This window comes from Lutra lutra, chromosome 8 (assembly GCF_902655055.1).
Source record: "Lutra lutra chromosome 8, mLutLut1.2, whole genome shotgun sequence".
NCBI lineage: Eukaryota > Metazoa > Chordata > Mammalia > Carnivora > Mustelidae > Lutra > Lutra lutra.
The window spans coordinates 53,692,152-53,711,655 of record NC_062285.1 but is presented as its reverse complement, the minus strand read 5'-3'; the positions used below and the strand labels follow the sequence as shown (position 1 = coordinate 53,711,655).

The 19,504-nt window shown below is 35.3% G+C and overlaps 1 protein-coding gene across 1 annotated transcript; it reads right to left on the bottom strand.

Moving 5' to 3' along the window:
* Positions 1 to 16,906: 16,906 nt before the first annotated feature.
* LOC125106897 (olfactory receptor 10C1-like) lies at positions 16,907 to 17,848 on the bottom strand. Its single transcript, XM_047741485.1, has one exon. It carries the CDS (start codon positions 17,846 to 17,848, stop codon positions 16,907 to 16,909), a length of 942 nt encoding a protein of 313 aa, XP_047597441.1.
* Positions 17,849 to 19,504: the final 1,656 nt, after the last annotated feature.

The window sequence follows — 19,504 nt, the reverse complement described above, 5'->3', positions numbered from 1 at the left end:
ACTTCATGATGACATATATTTTCATTTCTCTTAATAAAATATTTGGGATGAGATTCATGCTTTAGATAACTGTGTATTTAACTTTAATGATACTCCCAACTGGTTTACAAAGTGTCTTGGATTTTGCATTACCATCAGTAATGTGTGAGTTCAAGTTGTATCAAATCCTTATCAATATTTGGTATTCACAATGTTTTTAACTTTAGTCATTCTAGTGGATATCTATTGACGTAACTAACATTACCCTGATGACTAGTCATGTTAGGGATCTTTTCATTTGATTGTTTAACATTCATATATCATATCTGATAATATTTCTTTTAAAGTTTTTGCCTATTGGTTTTTTTTTGCCTTTAATTCTTGATTTATAAGAGTTTTTTTTATATGTCTTACATAACTTTTAATAGATAAATGTTTTTCAAATATTCTCTCCCAATTCATAGCTGGCCTTCTTCTACCTCTCAGCTTTTGGCAACCAACACTGTACTTTCTATCTCTATGATTTTGACAACTTTAACTACTTAATATGTGTGGAATCATATAGGATTTGTCTTTTTGTCTGATGACAGGCTTACATCCCTTAGCAAAATGCCTTCAAAGTTAATGCATTTTATAGAATATGCTGGAATTTCCTTCATTTTAATAGAATAATATTCTATTGTGTATATATATATAATAAATATAATATATAATATATTATAATATATAATTATATAATATAATAATACATAATATAATATTATATTATATTATGTATATTTATAGTACATATATATACTATATATATATTCAGCTTTTAAAATGAAGGAAATATATATATATATATATATATAATATTTTGCTTATCCATTCATCCATTGATATGCACTTGCTCCATTGATAGGCTTCCATGTTTTAGCTATTGTGAATTATGCTGCTAGAAACATAGGTGTACAAATATCCCTTTGAGACCCTGATTTTAATTCTTTTTTTCTAACTTTTTTCCTAAAAGTTTTTTTCTAACTTTTTTTTCCATTTTATTTTCTTTTCAGTGTTCCAAAATTCATTGTTTATGCACACACCCAGTGCTTCATGCAATACGTGTCCTCCATAATATCCACCACCAGGCTCACCCAACCCCCTACCCTCCTCCCCTCCAAAACTTTCAGTTTGTTTCTCAGAGTCCACAGTCTCTCATGGTTTGTCTCCCCCTCCAATTTCCCTCAACTCACTTCTCTTCTCCATCTCCCAGTGTCCTCTGTGTTATTCCTTGTGCTCCACAAGTAAGTGAAACCATATGATAATTGACTCTCTCTGCTTGACTTATTTCACACAGCATAATCTCTTTCAGTCCCATCCTTGTTGATACAAAAGTTGGGTACTCATCCTTTCTGTTGGAGGCATAATACTCCATAGTGTATATGGACCCCATCTTCTTTATCCATTCGTCCATTGAAAGGCATCTTGGATCTTTCCACAGTTTGGCGACTGTGGCCATTGCTGCTATGAACATTGGGGTACCGATGGCCCTTCTTTTCACTACATCAGTATCTGTGGGATAAATACCCAGTAGTGCAATTGCAGGGTCATAGGGAAGCTCTATTTTTAATTTCTTAAGGAATATCCGCACTGTTCTCCAAAGTGGCTACACCAACTTGCATTCCCACCAACAGTCCAAGAGGGTTCCCCTTTCTCCACATCCTCTCCAACACATGTTGTTTACTGTCTTGTTGATTTTCATTCTTTTGAGCATATAACTAGAAGTGGAATTGCTGGATCATATGGTAGTTCTATTTTTAATTTTTTTACAAACCCACTATGCAGATCTTCCTTACCTTATATTGAGGTTATATTTTGATAAATCCATCATAAATTGGAAATAACAAAAGTTCAAAATGCATTTAATACACCTAATCTATTGAACATCATAGTTTAGCTCAGCCTACATTAAGTGTGCTCAGAACATTTCCATTGGATTATGGTTGGGTTAAATCATGTAACACAAAGCCTATTTTATGATAAAGGGTTGAATATCTTGTGCGAATTATTGAATATTGCACTGAAAATGAAAACCAGAATGGCTGTATAGGTACAGAACTGATGTAATGGTATTGATTGTTTACCTTCCTGATTGCATGGCTGACTGGGAGCAACAGCTCACTGCTGCTGGCCAATGTCATGAGAGAGTATCATACTGCATCTCTCTCACCTGGGAAAAGATAAAAAATCAAAGTACAGTTTCTACTGAATGCATATTACTTTTGCACAATTGTAAAAAACTAGTAAGTTGAACCTTCATAAATTGGGAACCATCTGTATTGTTTTCCAAAGCTGTACAACCTTACATTCCCACCAAAAGTATCCATGGTTCCAATTTTTCCTCATTCTCACCAATTTACTCTTCCCTCCTTCCTTCCTTCCTTCCTTCCTTCCTTCTTTCTTTCTTTCTTTCTTTCTTTCTTTCTTTCTTTCTTTCTTTCTTTCTTTCTCTTTCTTTCTTCTTCCTCTTTCTTTCTTTCTTTCTTTCTTTCTTTCTTTCTTTCTTTCTTTCTTTCTTAGTAGTCATCCTAATGGGTGTGATGGGATATCTCACTGTAGATTTGAAAAGCATCTCCCTAATGATTAGTGTTATTGAGGATCTTTTCAAGTGATTATTTGTCATTGTATATCATCATTTGTATATGTATACTAATTTTTTGACCATTTTTGAGTCATGTTTTTTGCTTTTTGTTGTTGAATTTTAGGATTTCTCTATTTTGAGTACTAGTCACTTATCAGATATGTGATTTGAAAATATATTCACCCACTTGGGGAACTGCATTATTATTCTGTTGATAATCTCTTGAAACAAAAGGTTTTTATGTTTCCATAAAGGCCATTTTGCCTATATTTTCTTTTGCTCTCTATGCTTTTGTATCATACCAATAAATATCAGTAAATCATTGACACATTCAATATGGCTTTAGCTTCGTCTCAGTTATTTTGAAATGATTTTCCCAGTATGATTTAATGTAAAACCACTCAATTAAAATTTTTTTCTTTTTTTTAAATTCTCACTTTGGTTCATGGATTTTTAAATGTTATTTAACTCCAGCTATCTGGAGATTTTCTAGATGTATTATTATTGTTATAGATTTCTAAAATTAAATTATTGTTTTCCTATTGTGAATTGAACCAAGAGATAGTGTGAAGAAACAAACCACAGTGAATTCTGAAGACTCATTTATTAATAATAATGCTAACTTGTGTTGGCAAATGGGACTGTGAAATTAAAGTGAATAATTTAAAATAATTAACAAATCTCTTGTTTTAGGTGTTTGTTTTCATTTCCTCTAAAATATGATAGGTACCTGGTGTCTTGAATTGAATGATTCAATGTGGGAACAGGAAATAGTGTATGCATTAGTTTGCCTGGAGTTTTTATTTATTTTTATTTTTTAAATTTTATTATTTTTTAAAAGATTTTATTTATTTATTTGACAGACAGAGATCACAAGTAGGCAAAGAGGTAGGCAGAGAGAGAGAGGGGGAAACAGGCTACCCGCTGAGCAGAGAGCCTGATGTGGGGGGTGAGGGAGGTGGGGTGGGGGGGCTCAATCCCAGAACCCTGGGATCATGACCTGAGCCAAAGTTCATGATTCTGAGAAGAAGCAGAGCCACCCAGGCACCCCTGCCTGGAGTTTTTAAAATCAGTCTTTAAAAGAGTTTGTGACATAAGGCTGAAATTCTAATGGATTTTAAATGAGAAGTACCAGAAATGTAAAATATGAACCCACATGCACATTTCTTTTGGTCCCAATCACTACTAGAATCCAACTCTTCTCATTCCAAGTTCCTATTTATTTCCACAATGATTTACCTACATTTAGATTAGAGACTAGATAGGAGAAAAACAATTCTTAATTGCTAGATTCCACCCCCCCACCAATCCTGAGAATTTGTGTAATTGGTGGGGAAATTTTCTGATTATTTATTTATTTAAGAATGTCTTATTTTAATTATGCAAGAAGACAAAATCCCTTTAAGATGCCCCTTTCACCTAAAGTGTTTAATACACTTTGTGGGGTTTATACTCAAAAGAAATTTGCATCTTGCATCTTGCAGCAAACCCTGGAGACCAATCAGAAGCTCACATAACACTCCTCTGTTGTTGCCATTAATCATCTTTTTCCTTGGAGAATATTTATATAAATATTTTTAATTCAAGATGAAGTCATCCTCAGGGTAGCATGTTTGAAGCCAGTTTATTCTGATGGTTTCCAAATAGTATGATTCCCACTGGATGTCTAAAATAATACTCCATTTCACAGTTAAGTGTAGCAGCTAGAGGGATACCTATGAGAGAAAGAATCATGCCTTTGAGAAGGTTAATGAGAAGATGGGATCCCACTGGTCTCAAGATGCAATTGGGGTATAGGGTAGGTAATTCCTCAAACTTCTTTAGAAAAATTGATCTTGTTTTGGCATAATTAGCTATAGGTTACATCAAGGCAAACAGATGATTCCCACAGGTGGAATGAAACTTTTATATCCTTCTATGAATTATTTTAAATAAAGTCTATGTAAAATAACCCTTGATTTTAATCAGTCTCATTGGGCCTTATTAAAAAGTGAATTTAGTCAAAGAACTAAATTAGGAAGAACCTTAGGAAATCCCTGAATAGGAGTTACAGAGTAACTCAAGCTTGAAATAGTTTTAAGTAATACATTAAATGTTAAAAAATATAGTCAGAGACAAGTGTTTCTTTAAATTTTCTGTACTTGTCATATACACACAGATAGACACACAACACATATGGGTTTGCAAGAATCTCTTGGGTAGATGCTGATATTAGAGTAGTTCCCAAAGAGCTCACATGTTAAAAAAAGAAAAAAAAAAAAACTATTTGAAGGTGGAATTTATGGCTTCCAGTTTAAACTCATTTTACATTCCTTAATCTCCGCAAGTTAGTTTGGAATTTATTTATTTTTATTATTCCCTCGGTGGAAATAGTGATCTTATATTATTCACCATGTTTGGTAAATGTAACCTAGAATAAATGTGAAAAAAATAAAAGCTGTTTTTCTGAAACTGTTTCCTTTATGTATATACACATTTGAACTACAGTTTCTCTCACTTCTAGTACACACATATAAAATGATATTTTACCTAATTCCCTGAAAGTTAAAATATATTTTTTTCTTTTAAAATCAGTTTGAATCTTGGAACACTGAAAAAATAAAATAAAAATAAAAATAAAATAAGCTTGAATGACAAGATACAATTAAATAATTTCTCTTGAGATGCTGTAAAAATTTTATGGGAGAGTATATATATATATATATATATATTATAAAAACCTTTATATATGTAAACATTATATAATGTATATATTCTTCATATATACTGCATATATATTATATGTAAAATATATATATACACACACACAAAACATCTCAGGGCTATTGTTTGATTGATTAGACTGAGTAGGTGTTTTGAACTACATTAGAAACTATGTTGAGTATGATGCACTATTTTCACCTGCCCTCTTTAGCCAGAGAAGCTATAAAACAGAATGATGAATTAATTTTAACATTAATGTTCCTAACACTTGGTGTCAATTAAATATCAAATCACATCACAAACAACCTATAATAACAATTAAGTATACACAGGATTTGAGGAATGGCTATCAAAAACAGTCTTATTCAAGTCTTCCTAAGACATTTATTATGCTCAGTCATCTTAAAAGAATTTTTCTCCTGTCTCCCACCATGAGTTAGTGATAACACTGGAAGATAGTTATAGGGAGGAATTCCGTGACTGTAATGACTAATGTTGGTAAATATGAAAGAAGAGAGGGAAATTGAGAATAATGAGTCTGTAATTTACCTAAAACAATGCAAAATGGACTGCCTTCAAAATAAGAAATTCTCATTTGATGAAACTAGTCAAGTATAGCCTAACTGTTATTGATTTAGGAAATAAACACTATGGTAACTGGTGGTCAAAAATAAAATACTTTTATCTTTTGATTGAAGTTAATCCCAGACACTAAATAAATTATAATTTACATATTTCTTTTACATTTCTCAGAATCTTCTATCACTTAGAGATGGGGAATTTCTTATTCTAAGTAAGAGATGTAGTGTTCTAAAGCTTTAAAAGTTTTGAAGCTTTTGGGACACCTGGATGTCATAGTCAAGTTAAGCCTCAGACTCTTGATTTTAGCTGGAGTCATGGTTTCAGGATCCTTATCTTAGAGTCCCGAGATTGAGTTCTGCATCAGGCTTGTGCTCAGCGAGAGTCTGCTTAAGACTCTCTCTCCCCCTTGGGGTGCGTGGGTGGCTGAGTTGGTTAAGCATCTGCCTTTGGCTTGCTTGATTCTGAGGTCCTGGGATCCAGCCCCACATTGAGCTCTCTGCTCAGCAGGGAATCTGCCTCCTTTCCCCTGCTCATTATCTCTCTTACTCTCTATCTTAAATAAATCAATAACATCTTTGGGGGAAAAAAAAGTCTCTCTCTTCCTCTCCTTCTGCCCCTCCCCTCCCCATATGCTCTCTCTTTCTCTCTAAAATAACAAATAAATCCTTAAAAATTTTAAAGCTTTTCCCTAAAGTGGATAGATACTCTTGTTATTGTTTTTACTTAATAAGAATTTAATGATAGGTTATCAGATGATTATGGAACAGAAATTATTCTTAAAGAAATGTTTAACTTTAGTCGTCTATCTTATAACGTTCATGCATATAAACGATTCTCCAAAAGATTAGAAACCATATTCTACCTAAGATTCTACCTAAAGATAGAGAATGGAGGTCATGAAGGAGGGAGACAATAGAGATTTAAATTTTAGATACCCTCTTCTAGTGCTTAATACTTTCAAATGCAAAATGTGTTTTCTTATGTCAGAGAAGTACCTTAAATGATTTAATCTAACAGAATTCAAAGTGAATCCTTTCTATATGCTTCCTAAACCACTTACCAATTAGGATACACTTGAATATATTTGTCAATTGAGAATTTAGTATTTTTGAAAGCAGTCAATTTCATTTTCTAAAACTTCTGCTTCTTGGAAAGATTTTCTTTATACTGAGCAGAAAAGTGCTTTCATGTGACTTCCTCCCATTGTTTTAAATTCTATGCTTTCCATCTTTGAGTATAAATCAAGCCTCTTCAAAAAATCCTTTAAATGTGTAATGATAATGACTTTGTCTTCTTGTGTAATATTCAACTTCCTTAATGACTTCTGTCAAACCTCGTCATTGCTGAACACAGCAATTCTGTCCACCCCTAGGAACTTGCTCTATACTTCACCTGAGTCTTTCAAATGTGGTAACACTTAGAATTGAACAAAATACTCAATCATTTATTTATTTAAAATATTTATTTAGTGCTATATAGGTCTTCTTTGAAGGATGGAAATCTAATCTTTGAACTTGTAGGACTGAAAATTGTGAAAATCAATGATGGCCATGACAATAGACATCTCTCCTCTCAAGAAGCTTATAAGTTAGGGGTGCCTGGGTGGCTCAGTGGGTTAAGCCTCTGCCTTTGGCTCAGATCATGAGCTCAGGGTCCTGGGATCGAGCTCCGCGTCGGGCTCTCTGCTCAGCGGGGAGCCTGCTCGCCTCCCCCCGCCCCCCGCCGCCCGCCTGCCTCTCTGCCTACTTGTGATCTCTGTCAAATAAATAAATAAAATCTTAAAAAAAAGAATTAAAAAAAGAAGCTTATAAGTTATTGTAGAGATAGCAGGGAATTATGTATGCTTTAGAGAAAAAATTACAAAAAATGAGTCATATGTGATATGTTTTTCATTTGGTATATGCATAAAATAGAGTGAAGGAACAAAAGAGGGAATGATCATATTTCTTTGGGTAAATTTTAAATAATTGTAATCAGTGCTTATGTCTTGAGAACTAAAATGTCACAAAGTATCAGATTTTCTTAAGTGTAAAGATGTCCAGGCATGACATACATTCAGAGAAAATCACCACAAATTACAGCCATCAGATGGCACTACTTGGGAGCTTTTCAAATGACAAGTATATCTCCTAATCCTGCACAGTAAAATAAACTGCCTCTGAATAAATTTCTTTAAGTGGTAGACTATAAATATAGTTATATGTCATTTCCTTTTTTATAACGCATTTATTTGGCAGTTGGTAACTTGAATTGACATATTGTTTGTATTAAAGATGTATAACTTGATGAAAATTTATAAGTGTACTAAATCTTATTCTGAGTTATTATCCTCATTATCAGATTAATCAGGTTGTCAGATCAATCAATAATTATTAACAAATATTTGGCATCTACTTTTCCCTACTGGCAACTGTATGTAGAAATTGAGAAGAAATTTTTTTGTCTTACTTAACATTATCTTAAAAAATTCAAAAATTAAAACATAATGACAGTGTATGTATTGCTATCTTTGGAAAGAGCCTGAACACTAACCATATACTTTGGTTCCTGTATCTGAGAAATTTGAGTCATTCGATCTGGTCAAAAAGATTATTTTTGCATTGCATAATTTGTTCAGCTCTTTCTTTCTGAGGAACATAGAAAAAAAACTCATAAAATTAAAATCCTCAGCAATCCTGGCTAAAGACTTTTGGTACTTAAACTAGGTTTTGGAGGTGCACCTGGGTGGCTCAGTTGGTTAAGCGTCTGTCTTCAGCTCAGGTCATGATCCCAGGGTTCTGAGATTGGGCGCCATGTCCGGCTCCCTGCTCAGTGGTGAGTCTGCTTCTCCCTCTCCCTCTACCCCTCCCCCTGCTCGTGCTCTCTCTTTCTGTCTCCCTCTTAAATAAATAAATAAAATCTTTTAAAAAATCAGTTTTGGCTGTGGAAGTGACATCAAGTTGTCTTAACATGGGGAAGCTAAGTGCTGGCCCAGTCTCAGAGAAGTAGGCATATACTGGAAAGCATCACATTAGTGTCCATAACTTTTTCTTACTTTCTATATAAATCTCTATACAAATCTCTTTCTTATCCTTTTTTTTTCTAACAATAGGGTAATTTGTGACGTTGCTTTTTGAAACGTGTCCTCATTTTTCTAAACCAAAAGTCAGTATTGATTTATCTTTTGTGGTATGTGTGGAAAATATTCTATAAACTTTTGACTTGGGGATAAACTGCTTTGAATCCAAGAAATAAAATGTTACACAAGTTTGGTAAAGAATTTTTTTTTCACCTTTTCCCCTGAAGATTCAGTGTCATTCTGAAATTCTGGGGAAATGAAGGTTGAGAAACATTACTTCTGGTGCGAACATGAACGGATATCTTAATAGTTTCGGAATAGATAGCGACAGTAAACCCTCTCCAAGTGGTTTTGCAGGGCAGTGAGTATTTGAAAATGAAAGCAAAACAATATAAGAGATCAGACACCCTGTGGTGACTGGCAGCTGTTGGAATGGAATTGGGGATGGGGAGTACATATGTGAAGTATATGTTATGTGTCCCAGACACAACTAAAAGAAAGCTTTGAAGGGGGGTGAGGCTCTGCTACTGCAATACCTACAGAGCCTTCAGTCTTTCCCTTCTTTTGAACTTTCTCTTATCTGAGCTTACCACATCATCATGTACAACCACGAATACTTCTCAACAGGAGGGAGCACATGTTCATATTGTTCAGACACAGGAGATAAATACATTTGTTCAGCTTCTACTTGCAGTGCAGTTTAGTTTCTGAGTTGAAAATATCCAGCTGAATCTTTTCCAGTTGTTATTCTATTGATAAACATCCAGGTTCTGATCATCATTATTCTAAAACTTAGGACCTGGATGGTAATTTGACTATGATGATAAAACTGAGCAAAACAATATATTGTGTATTCAATACAAAAGAAGACAGAAGAATGGAGGGGAGACAACCACAATGTAAAAATAAGATAAGTAGGAAAAAACTTGCATAACAGTGTCATATTTTTATCATCAGCTCAGCAAATAAACACACACACACACAGACACACAGACAGACACACACACACACACACACACACACACATGCATGCACATTATATAATCTTTTTCCAAAAAAAAGTGAATGTAAGGTAACTGAGAGGACCAGTGACTCATGATATGGGTATCAGTCAGTTTTATCACATCCTGCAATGTGAAGTGAATTCTTGGTTATCAAGTTTAGCTGCTTCACTTTCTGTCCCCTTGAAGTATTTTGATTTTGACCTTTCTTGAACATCAATGATAAGAATAATGAAGAATTGTTATTAGAAAACAGTATGATTAAATAATCAGAATAAATGGTAAGACATGAAAACACCATTGCTTGTGTATGTGAAAGCTGAAACTTATGTATTTATGTCCACAGGACTTAATTTACTTCACAATGCTATTTTAATTAATTGATTTACTTGAGTATGAGAAGTTAGGGCACATAGGACACTAAACTATGCCCCGAAGCAGGCTCACAAATACAATAAAATCTTTTGCAGAAAACTCAATTTTTGGGTGCAAAAGAATGTCTCAAAACAATTTACAAGGCAGGGATTTTTTTTAAAAATTTTTTTTGATTTTTTTATTTTTTCAGCATAACAATATTCATTATTTTTGCACCACACCCAGTGCTCCATGCAATCCGTGCCCTCTACAATACCCACCACCTGGTGCCCCCAACCTCCCACCCCCACCCCTTCAAAATTCTCAGATCGTTTTTCAGAGTCCATAGTCTCTCATGGTTCACCTCCCCTTCCAATTTCCCTCAACTCCCTTCTCCTCTCCATCTCCCCTTGTCCTCCATGCTATTTGTTATGCTCCACAAATAAGTGAAACCATATGATAATTGACTCTCTCTGCTTGACTTATTTCACTCAGCATAATCTCTTCCAGTCCCGTCCATGTTGCTACAAAACTTGGGTATTCGTCCTTTCTTTTTTCTTTCTTTCTTTTTTTTTTTTTTTACAGCTTTATAAACATATATTTTTATCCCCAGGGGTACAGGTCTGCAAATCGCCAGGTTTACACACTTCACAACACTCACCATAGCACATACCCTCCCCAATATCCATAACCGCACCCCCTCTCCCAACCCCCTCCCCCCATCAACCCTCAGTTTGTTTTGTGAGATTAAGAGTCACTTATGGTTTGTCTCCCTCCCAATCCCATCTTCTTTCATTTACTCTTCTCCTACCCCCTCAACCCCCCATGTAGCATCTCCTCTCCCTCATATCAGGGAGATCATATGATAGTTGTCTTTCTCCGATTGACTTATTTCGCTAAGCATGATACCCTCTAGTTCCATCCACGTCGTCGCAAATGTCAAGATTTCATTTCTTTTGATGGCTGCATAGTATTCCATTGTGTATATATACCACCTCTTCTTTATCCATTCGTCTGTTGATGGACATCTAGGTTCTTTCCATAGTTTGGCTATTGTAGACATTGCTGCTATAAACATTCGGGTGCACGTGCCCCTTCGGATCACTACGTTTGTATCTTTAGGGTAAATACCCAGCAGTGCAATTGCAGGGTCATAGGGTAGTTCTATTTTCAACATTTTGAGGAACCTCCATGCTGTTTTCCAGAGTGGTTGCACCAGCTTGCATTCCCACCAACAGTGTAGGAGGGTTCTCCTTTCTCCGCATCCTCGCCAGCCTCTGTCATTTCCTGACTTGTTAATTTTAGCCATTCTGACTGGTGTGAGGTGATATCTCATGGTGGTTTTGATTTGTATTTCCCTGATGACGAGTGATATGGAGCACTTTTTCATGTGTCTGTTGGCCATCTGGATGTCTTCTTTGCAGAAATGTCTGTTCATGTCCTCTGCCCATTTCTTGATTGGATTATTTGTTCTTTGGGTGTTGAGTTTGCTAAGTTCTTTATAGATTTTGTACACTAGTCCTTTATCTGATATGTCATTTGCAAATATCTTCTCCCATTCTGTCAGTTGTCTTTTGGTTTTGTTCACTGTTTCCTTTGCTGTGCAAAAGCTTTTGATCTTGATAAAATCCCAAAAGTTCATTTTTGCCCTTGCTTCCCTTGCCTTTGGTGATGTTCCTAGGAAGATGTTGCTGCGGCTGAGGTCGAAGAGGTTGCTGCCTGTGTTCTCCTCGAGGATTTTGATGGATTCCTTTCTCACATTGAGATCCTTCATCCATTTTGAGTCTATTTTTGTGTGTGGTGTAAGGAAATGATCCAATTTCATTTTTCTGCATGTGGCTGTCCAATTTTCCCAACACCATTTATTGAAGAGGCTGTCTTTTTTCCATTGGACATTCTTTCCTGCTTTGTCGAAGATGAGTTGACCATAGAGTTGAGGGTCTATTTCTGCGCTCTCTATTCTGTTCCATTGATCTATGTGTCTGGTTTTGTGCCAGTACCATGTTGTCTTGATGATGACAGCTTTGTAATAGAGCTTGAAGTCCGGAATTGTGATGCCACCAACTTTGGCTTTCTTTTTCAATATTCCTTTGGCTATTCGAGGTCTTTTCTGGTTCCATATAAATTTTAGGATTATTTGTTCCATTTCTTTGAAAAAAAAGGATGGTACTTTGATAGGAATTGCATTAAATGTGTAGATTGCTTTAGGTAGCATAGACATTTTCACAATATTTATTCTTCCAATCCAGGAGCATGGAACATTTTTCCATTTCTTTGTGTCTTCCTCAATTTCTTTCATGAGTACTTTATAGTTTTCTGAGTATAGATTCTTAGGCTCTTTGGTTAGGTTTATTCCTAGGTATCTTATAGTTTTGGGTGCAATTGTAAATGGGATGGACTCCTTAATTTCTCTTTCTACTGTCTTGTTGTTGGTGTAGAGAAATGCAACTGATTTCTGTGCATTGATTTTATATCCTGACACTTTACTGAATTCCTGTACAAGTTCTAGCAGTTTTGGAGTGGAGTCTTTTGGGTTTTCCACATAGAGTATCATATCATCTGCAAAGAGTGATAGTTTGACTTCTTCTTTGCCGATTTGGATGCCTTTAATTTCCTTTTTTTGTCTGATTGCTGAGGCTAGGACTTCTAGTACTATGTTGAATAGCAGTGGTGATAACGGACATCCCTGCCATGTTCCTGACCTTAGCGGAAAAGCTTTCAGTTTTTCTCCATTGAGAATGATATTTGCGGTGGGTTTTTCATAGATGGCTTTGATAATATTGAGGTATGTGCCGTCTATCCCTACACTTTGAAGAGTTTTGATCAGGAAGGGATGCTGTACTTTGTCAAATGCTTTTTCAGCATCTATGGAGAGTATCATATGGTTCTTGTTCTTTCTCTTATTAATGTGTTGTATCACATTGATTGATTTGCGGATGTTGAACCAGCCTTGCAGCCCTGGAATAAATCCCACTTGGTCGTGGTGAATAATCCTTTTAATGTACTGTTGAATCCTATTGGCTAGTATTTTGGCGAGAATTTTTGCATCTGTGTTCATCAAGGATATGGGTCCGTAGTTCTCTTTTTTGTTGGGATCCTTGTCTGGTTTTGGGATCAAGGTGATGCTGGCCTCATAAAATGAGTTTGGAAGTTTTCCTTCCATTTCTATTTTTTGGAACAGTTTCAGGAGAATAGGAATTAGTTCTTCTTTAAATGTTTGGTAGAATTCCCCCGGGAGGCCATCTGGCCCTGGGCTTTTGTTTGTTTGGAGATTTTTGATGACTGTTTCAATCTCCTTACTGGTTATGGGTCTGTTCAGGCTTTCTATTTCTTCCTGGTTCAGTTGTGGTAGTTTATATGTCTCTAGGAATGCATCCATTTCTTCCAGATTGTCAAATTTGTTGGTGTAGAGTTGCTCATAGTATGTTCTTATAATTGTCTGTTTTTCTTTGGTGTTCGTTGTGATCTCTCCTCTTTCATTCATGATTTATTTATTTGGGTCCTTTCTCTTTTCTTTTTGAGAAGTCTGGCCAGGGGTTTATCAATCTTATTAATTCTTTCAAAGAACCAGCTCCTAGTTTCGTTGATTTGTTCTATTGTTTTTTTGGTTTCTATTTCATTGATTTCTGCTCTAATCTTTATGATTTCTCTTCTCCTGCTGGGTTTAGGGTTTCTTTCTTGTTCTTTCTCCAGCTCCTTTAGGTGTAGGGTTAGGTTGTGTACCTGAGACCTTTCTTGTTTCTTGAGAAAGGCTTGTACCGCTATATATTTTCCTCTCAGGACTGCAAGGCAGGGATTTTTATAAAAGCTTATTGATTATTAATTTTATTAATAGTAGCTATTATTGCATGGCTACTCAGAGTCAGGACATGAACTAGGTGATCTTTAATAATGTTTTATGCATTTAATCACCACAAACTATAAATCCTACCAAAAAGAAAATAATTTGTTCTTCTGTTATTGCATTATGATAAACATATTAAAAGTTGTAGTGCATTTGAATGGAATTCTTTAGAAAAATCTCCATCTCACTTATGTTTATTACAAAGGGGATGTTTTGCAATGGAAGATACATGATGGAGTTCCTCAAGTCCTTCTAGCCCATGAGCTTGCATATCCAAACAATGGTAATGTTAGGATACAAAAGGAGCCTGAAAGTATTGCTCAGTCCACTAAAAAGATGGATTTTCTTTTCATTTCTAAGATAATAGGGGTATTTAAACCTAAATGCAAATGAAGGGTTGTCACATTACCTTGCATAAAACATTATAAAATATTTGTAATGGCGGATGCTCTGAAGAACAAATACTTAAATAATAGTTTATTGTATGTTTTGTTTTTCACTCATAGCACTAAATGAATATAAGTAGAAAAAGAAATAGTAAAAATGACTAATTATATTCAGTTTAAGTAATGGATCATAGGAAATTTTCATTGGATAATTTTGAAAAATAGTCACACTTAAATGCAACTATGTAAATACGTTCTTGGGACTTGTATCTACAGTCTTTCATCTGCTGAGTAATTTAAAATATTAAATTTGTATTTGTGAAGGCTATTCTAAAAAAGAGGCCAATTGTAGAGTTCTAAAAAAAAACTAAACTAGTGGTTGAGGTGAATGTCAACCTATGATAAGAAGGGATTGATGGGACAAGATTTACATTTTTCTCTTGTCTGTGTGGTATATAGTTCTAGCATTGGTCTTGAAGAAGCTACCATTCTCCAGAGTCAGAAAATGAAAGAGAGAAAAACAATTATTGAAATATAAATTCCTATTTTATATTGCTATCAATTCATACCTATACTTTACCTCCTTTAACTATCACAAGTATCTCAAATACTTCTGTAGAATAAACTTGTAACTTTCACTGACAGTATCACCTCCTATATCCCTTCAACTTTGCCATTTTAAGATCCAATGCCAGATGCATTCCAGATGCCACAAGTCTAGATCACTATTCCTGAGGGCATTTCCAGAAATCTGCTACAGTTAGCAGTGAAGTAATAGTGTCAGGGTGATCACTTCCTAAGATCAACCCTCAATCAATGATTTATGAGAATAAGTGTGTATGTATAAAGACCTATGTAGTGATACATTTTAGGATTGTGTTTTACACTATTTCCTCCATAAAAATAAATTTTGGGGCTCTTTTATGGTACCTGTCATAATAATGGACAATTTAGTGTCTGTCTTTCCTTGTCTGTGTCATTTTCCCACTCTGAGTCCTTTCCAAATACATAACTTGCACTGGTATTAAGACTTGACTCTGGGGTAAACAACACTAAGATAAAAGTCAAAAGTTAACCCTAATTTTTACAATATATCACTGAACATTTACATTTTTTGGTCACCTCACTTCTCCAAAGTTGCCATAAGAAATCAGTATTTGTTTAAAAGTTATTTAGTTTAAGGGTGCCTGAGTGGCTCAGTCAGTTAAGCATCTGCCTGCAGCTCAGGTCATGATGCTAGGGTCCTGGGGTCAAGCCACACATTGGGCTCCCTGCTCAGTGAAGAGTCTGCTTCTCTCTCTTCCTCTGCTTGTTGCTCTGCCTACTTGTGCTGTCTATCTCTCTGACAAATAAATAAATAAAAGTTTTAAAAAATAAAAGTTATTTAGTTTAATCTCTTATGGAAGTCCTGTTCTTCATTACTTGGGGATCAAAAATATAATAGTTAATTAGCTAGAATAAATGGGCAGTCCCCAAAGGATATTATATTCAAACCCATACATTTAAACAAGGTTTACAATGGGAGTAACAAGAGTGAATGTCAAATAGGGAGAAAAGTCTCTAAAACTTCATTCTTAGGAAAACTCAAGCACTGAGTGAATAAGAGCAAGGAAAGAATTTAGTTTTGGATAAAGAATTAGGATCCCACCAGATTTACAAGTTAGACACTTTAAACACTTTGGTAGTTTAAATACTTAGAATTGTATTATAGTGTATATCACTCACGAGTATTTATTAACAGTTGATTATTTAAGATGCATGATTATTAAGTATAGAGAGCTAAGTAAGGGAGCATATGCCACTTAAGAACTTAAATTCTAACAGCATGTATTTGACACCAAAAGTGTAAAGATTACTTCCTATTCATTTTTAATCTTTTCCCACAAGAATATTTCATGTTCCTCAGTGATATGAGGGATACGAACCTTAATCTTAGTACCAATGGAGAAAGAAAAAATGAATACTGTCAGGCTCCTGGGTGACTCAGATGGTTGGGCATCTGCCTTCTCTCAGGTCATGATCTCAGGGTTGTGGAATCGAGTCCTGCATTGGGCTCCCTGCTCAGTGAGGAACCTGCTTCTCCCTCTGCCTCTATCTCTCTGTCACGAATAAACAAATAAAATCTTTTAAAAAATGAATACTGTCTAGGACACAAGAAGTGTTTGATAATTTATTGATTAAATGAAAGATAAATTATTTAAATATCCTATTGCATAGTTGCTTTTTGCTTAAACGCATTGAAAAATGTGCAACATTTACAAATGTTTCCCAATTGGATGCAATAAATACTTTAAGAAAAATGTATATTTGTAGAGGGATCATAAAACATTGGGTAACTTTTCTGTCTAAATAATGTAAGTTTCATCTACTATGGCTAGGTTAGGCCATTTGTCTAAGAGGGTTCTTCTGTGTTACTCTTTGAAAGGCTTCCTTTACTTCCTTGTTCTGCAAGGTATAGATAACAGGATTCAGAGCAGGTGTGACCACTGTGTACATGAGTGCAGTTGCTTTGTCTTTTTCTGGAGTGTGTGCAGTCTTTGGCTGAAGATAAGTGAACAAAGCAGTGCCATAGAACAGAGAAACAAAGAGGATATGAGATGAACAAGTGGAGAAAGCTTTGCGTCTGCCAGTTGCTGAAGGGATTCTCACGATGGTTATAAGAATTCTCAGGTAGGAGCACAGGATGAGCAAACAGGGAGTCATAATGAAAAGCACAGAGACAGCGAACATCACAATCTCAATGTGGGATGTATCAACACAAGCCAGTTTCACTACAGGCATGATGTCACAAAAAAAGTGCTGAATCTTTCCTGTTCCACAGAAGGGCAGACTGAAGATGTGGGTGATTTGGGCTGACTCCACCACCACCCCAGTGGTCCAAGATGCCACAGCCAATTTCAAACACACACGAGGGCCCATCAGCAGAGTATAATGCAGCGGATAACAAATAGCTACAAAGTGGTCATAAGCCATGGCTGCCAGCAGGCAGCATTCTGTCAGTCCCAAGATGGCAAATATGTACATCTGAGCTTCACAGCCCCCCACAGTTATGGTCTTGGTCTCCACCAGCAGGTGCACTAGCATCTGAGGCACCACACTGGTAATATAGCAGATCTCCAGAAAAGACAGGTTAACCAAGAAGAAATACATGGGAGTGTGCAGGGAAGGGGTTACCCAGATCAGGGAGATGACGATGAGGTTTCCTCCCACAGTAAATGAGTAAATGACTAAGAACACAACAAAGAGCACAGGCTGTAACTCTGCTAGAGAGGAAAAAGCCACGAATGTGAATGTGGTACAGAGGGACTGATTTCTACTCATTGTTGGCACAGAGCCAGACATCTGTGGAGACAACAGAGAGAACAGAAAATATTGAAGGGAATCCAGTCAGCTAGTATGGTTTTCTATCAAACTTTAGCGAAGGAGCTTTCCTAGGATCAGTGGTCTTACATAGAACATAGTCATTTGGGTTCCTTTTGCTAAATCTTTCTAAATAAATGTCCAATTAAAAGGGAGGCAGTATTTCTTTCTGATTTTGCATTCTAGATCTTAGGGTATATTCACAGAAATTAAAAGAAAACAATGGCTTTAAGTTACATTATATATTTTTTGTTTTTATCATGCTGACATTCTAGTCTTATACGCAGAGTGTTACGTAAGTAATATAAGGAGGTATTCTAATTGTAAAGAAGTTATATAAAACTGAAGTGTATAGAGTAAAATATAATCATGCTATATTCAGGTTCTGAATTCCACACTTTTCTTAAAGCCACAGTTAAGGGTTTGGAATGGAGTACACTCTAGCCATTTATCAATTCATTTTCATACATATTTTGACTCATTTAGATTTGAAAAGCATAAATCAACAATTAGGCAGCTAAAATCCATGGAAACCAAAACTAACAGAATCTCCTTTCTACAACCTCAGTGTAATTTTACAGGACATTATGAATAAGAGAACATACCTATTCATAAGGCGAATTTTCTTTTCCTTGTTGGGCTTCTAGACCTTCTACAATTGCAAATTGGTCATGGAATAGGCAATATTTTTATTCTGACTGAAGACCATAGGGATTGCATTCATTGCACAGCTTAATTAGATTTCTCTCAAGAGGGATTTCTTCAGAAATACAACAATGAGCATTCTATGTCAGTTTGGTTCTCATTTTTCGAACATATTTTCCAGAGATTACATCACTTAAGTTTCAATGTGTAAAACAATAAGTTTCTGGTGGATTTCCATCATACAATTGAAATAATTATTGGGTTTATGAATATTTACTGCAGTAATCTTTAAGCTCCTCAAATGGATAGTGACTGTTAAGGTTTTTGTGATATCATAGGCACAGTGCAGGGCTCCAAAGAAGGTTCCATAAACACCTCAGATGGTTTTCACTTTATTATTGGTGTTTAAATTAACAACACAAATAAACTGTCCTGATTAGGGCAATTCCAAATTTTCAATGAAACTAATTAAAATAACATGGGGAGCTGGAGAGAAGGGAGTTGGGGGAAATTGGAGGGAGAGACGAACCATGAGAGACTGTGGACTCTGAGCAACAATCTGAGGATTTTGGATGGGAGGAGGGTGGGAGGTTGGGTGAGCCTGGTGGTGGGTATTATGGAGGGCACGTATTGCATGGAGCACTGGGTGTGGTGGATAAACAATGAATTCTGGAACACTGAAAAGAAATTAAAAAAATAAATATTTTTTTTAAATGTAAAAAATGTGTTTTCTTCCCTGTCTTCAAGAAGTGTAAAAACTTTTTCATTCTCAAGAATTCTCATTCTTCAAACCTAACACATTTTCTTCTTATTTTGTTTTTCCAGTTTTATGGAGATATAATTGACAAAATTATATATGTTTAAGTACACAATTTGACAATGACAATTACATATGTGTATGAATTGTGAAATAATTACTACAATTAGGATAATGAAAACATACATTGCCACACATTGTTATCATTTTGTGTG

What these genes read in the sequence shown, in the direction of transcription:
- LOC125106897 (XM_047741485.1), bottom strand. Translation starts at nt 17,848, where the DNA reads ATGAGTAGAAATCAGTCCCTCTGTACCACATTCACATTCGTGGCTTTT.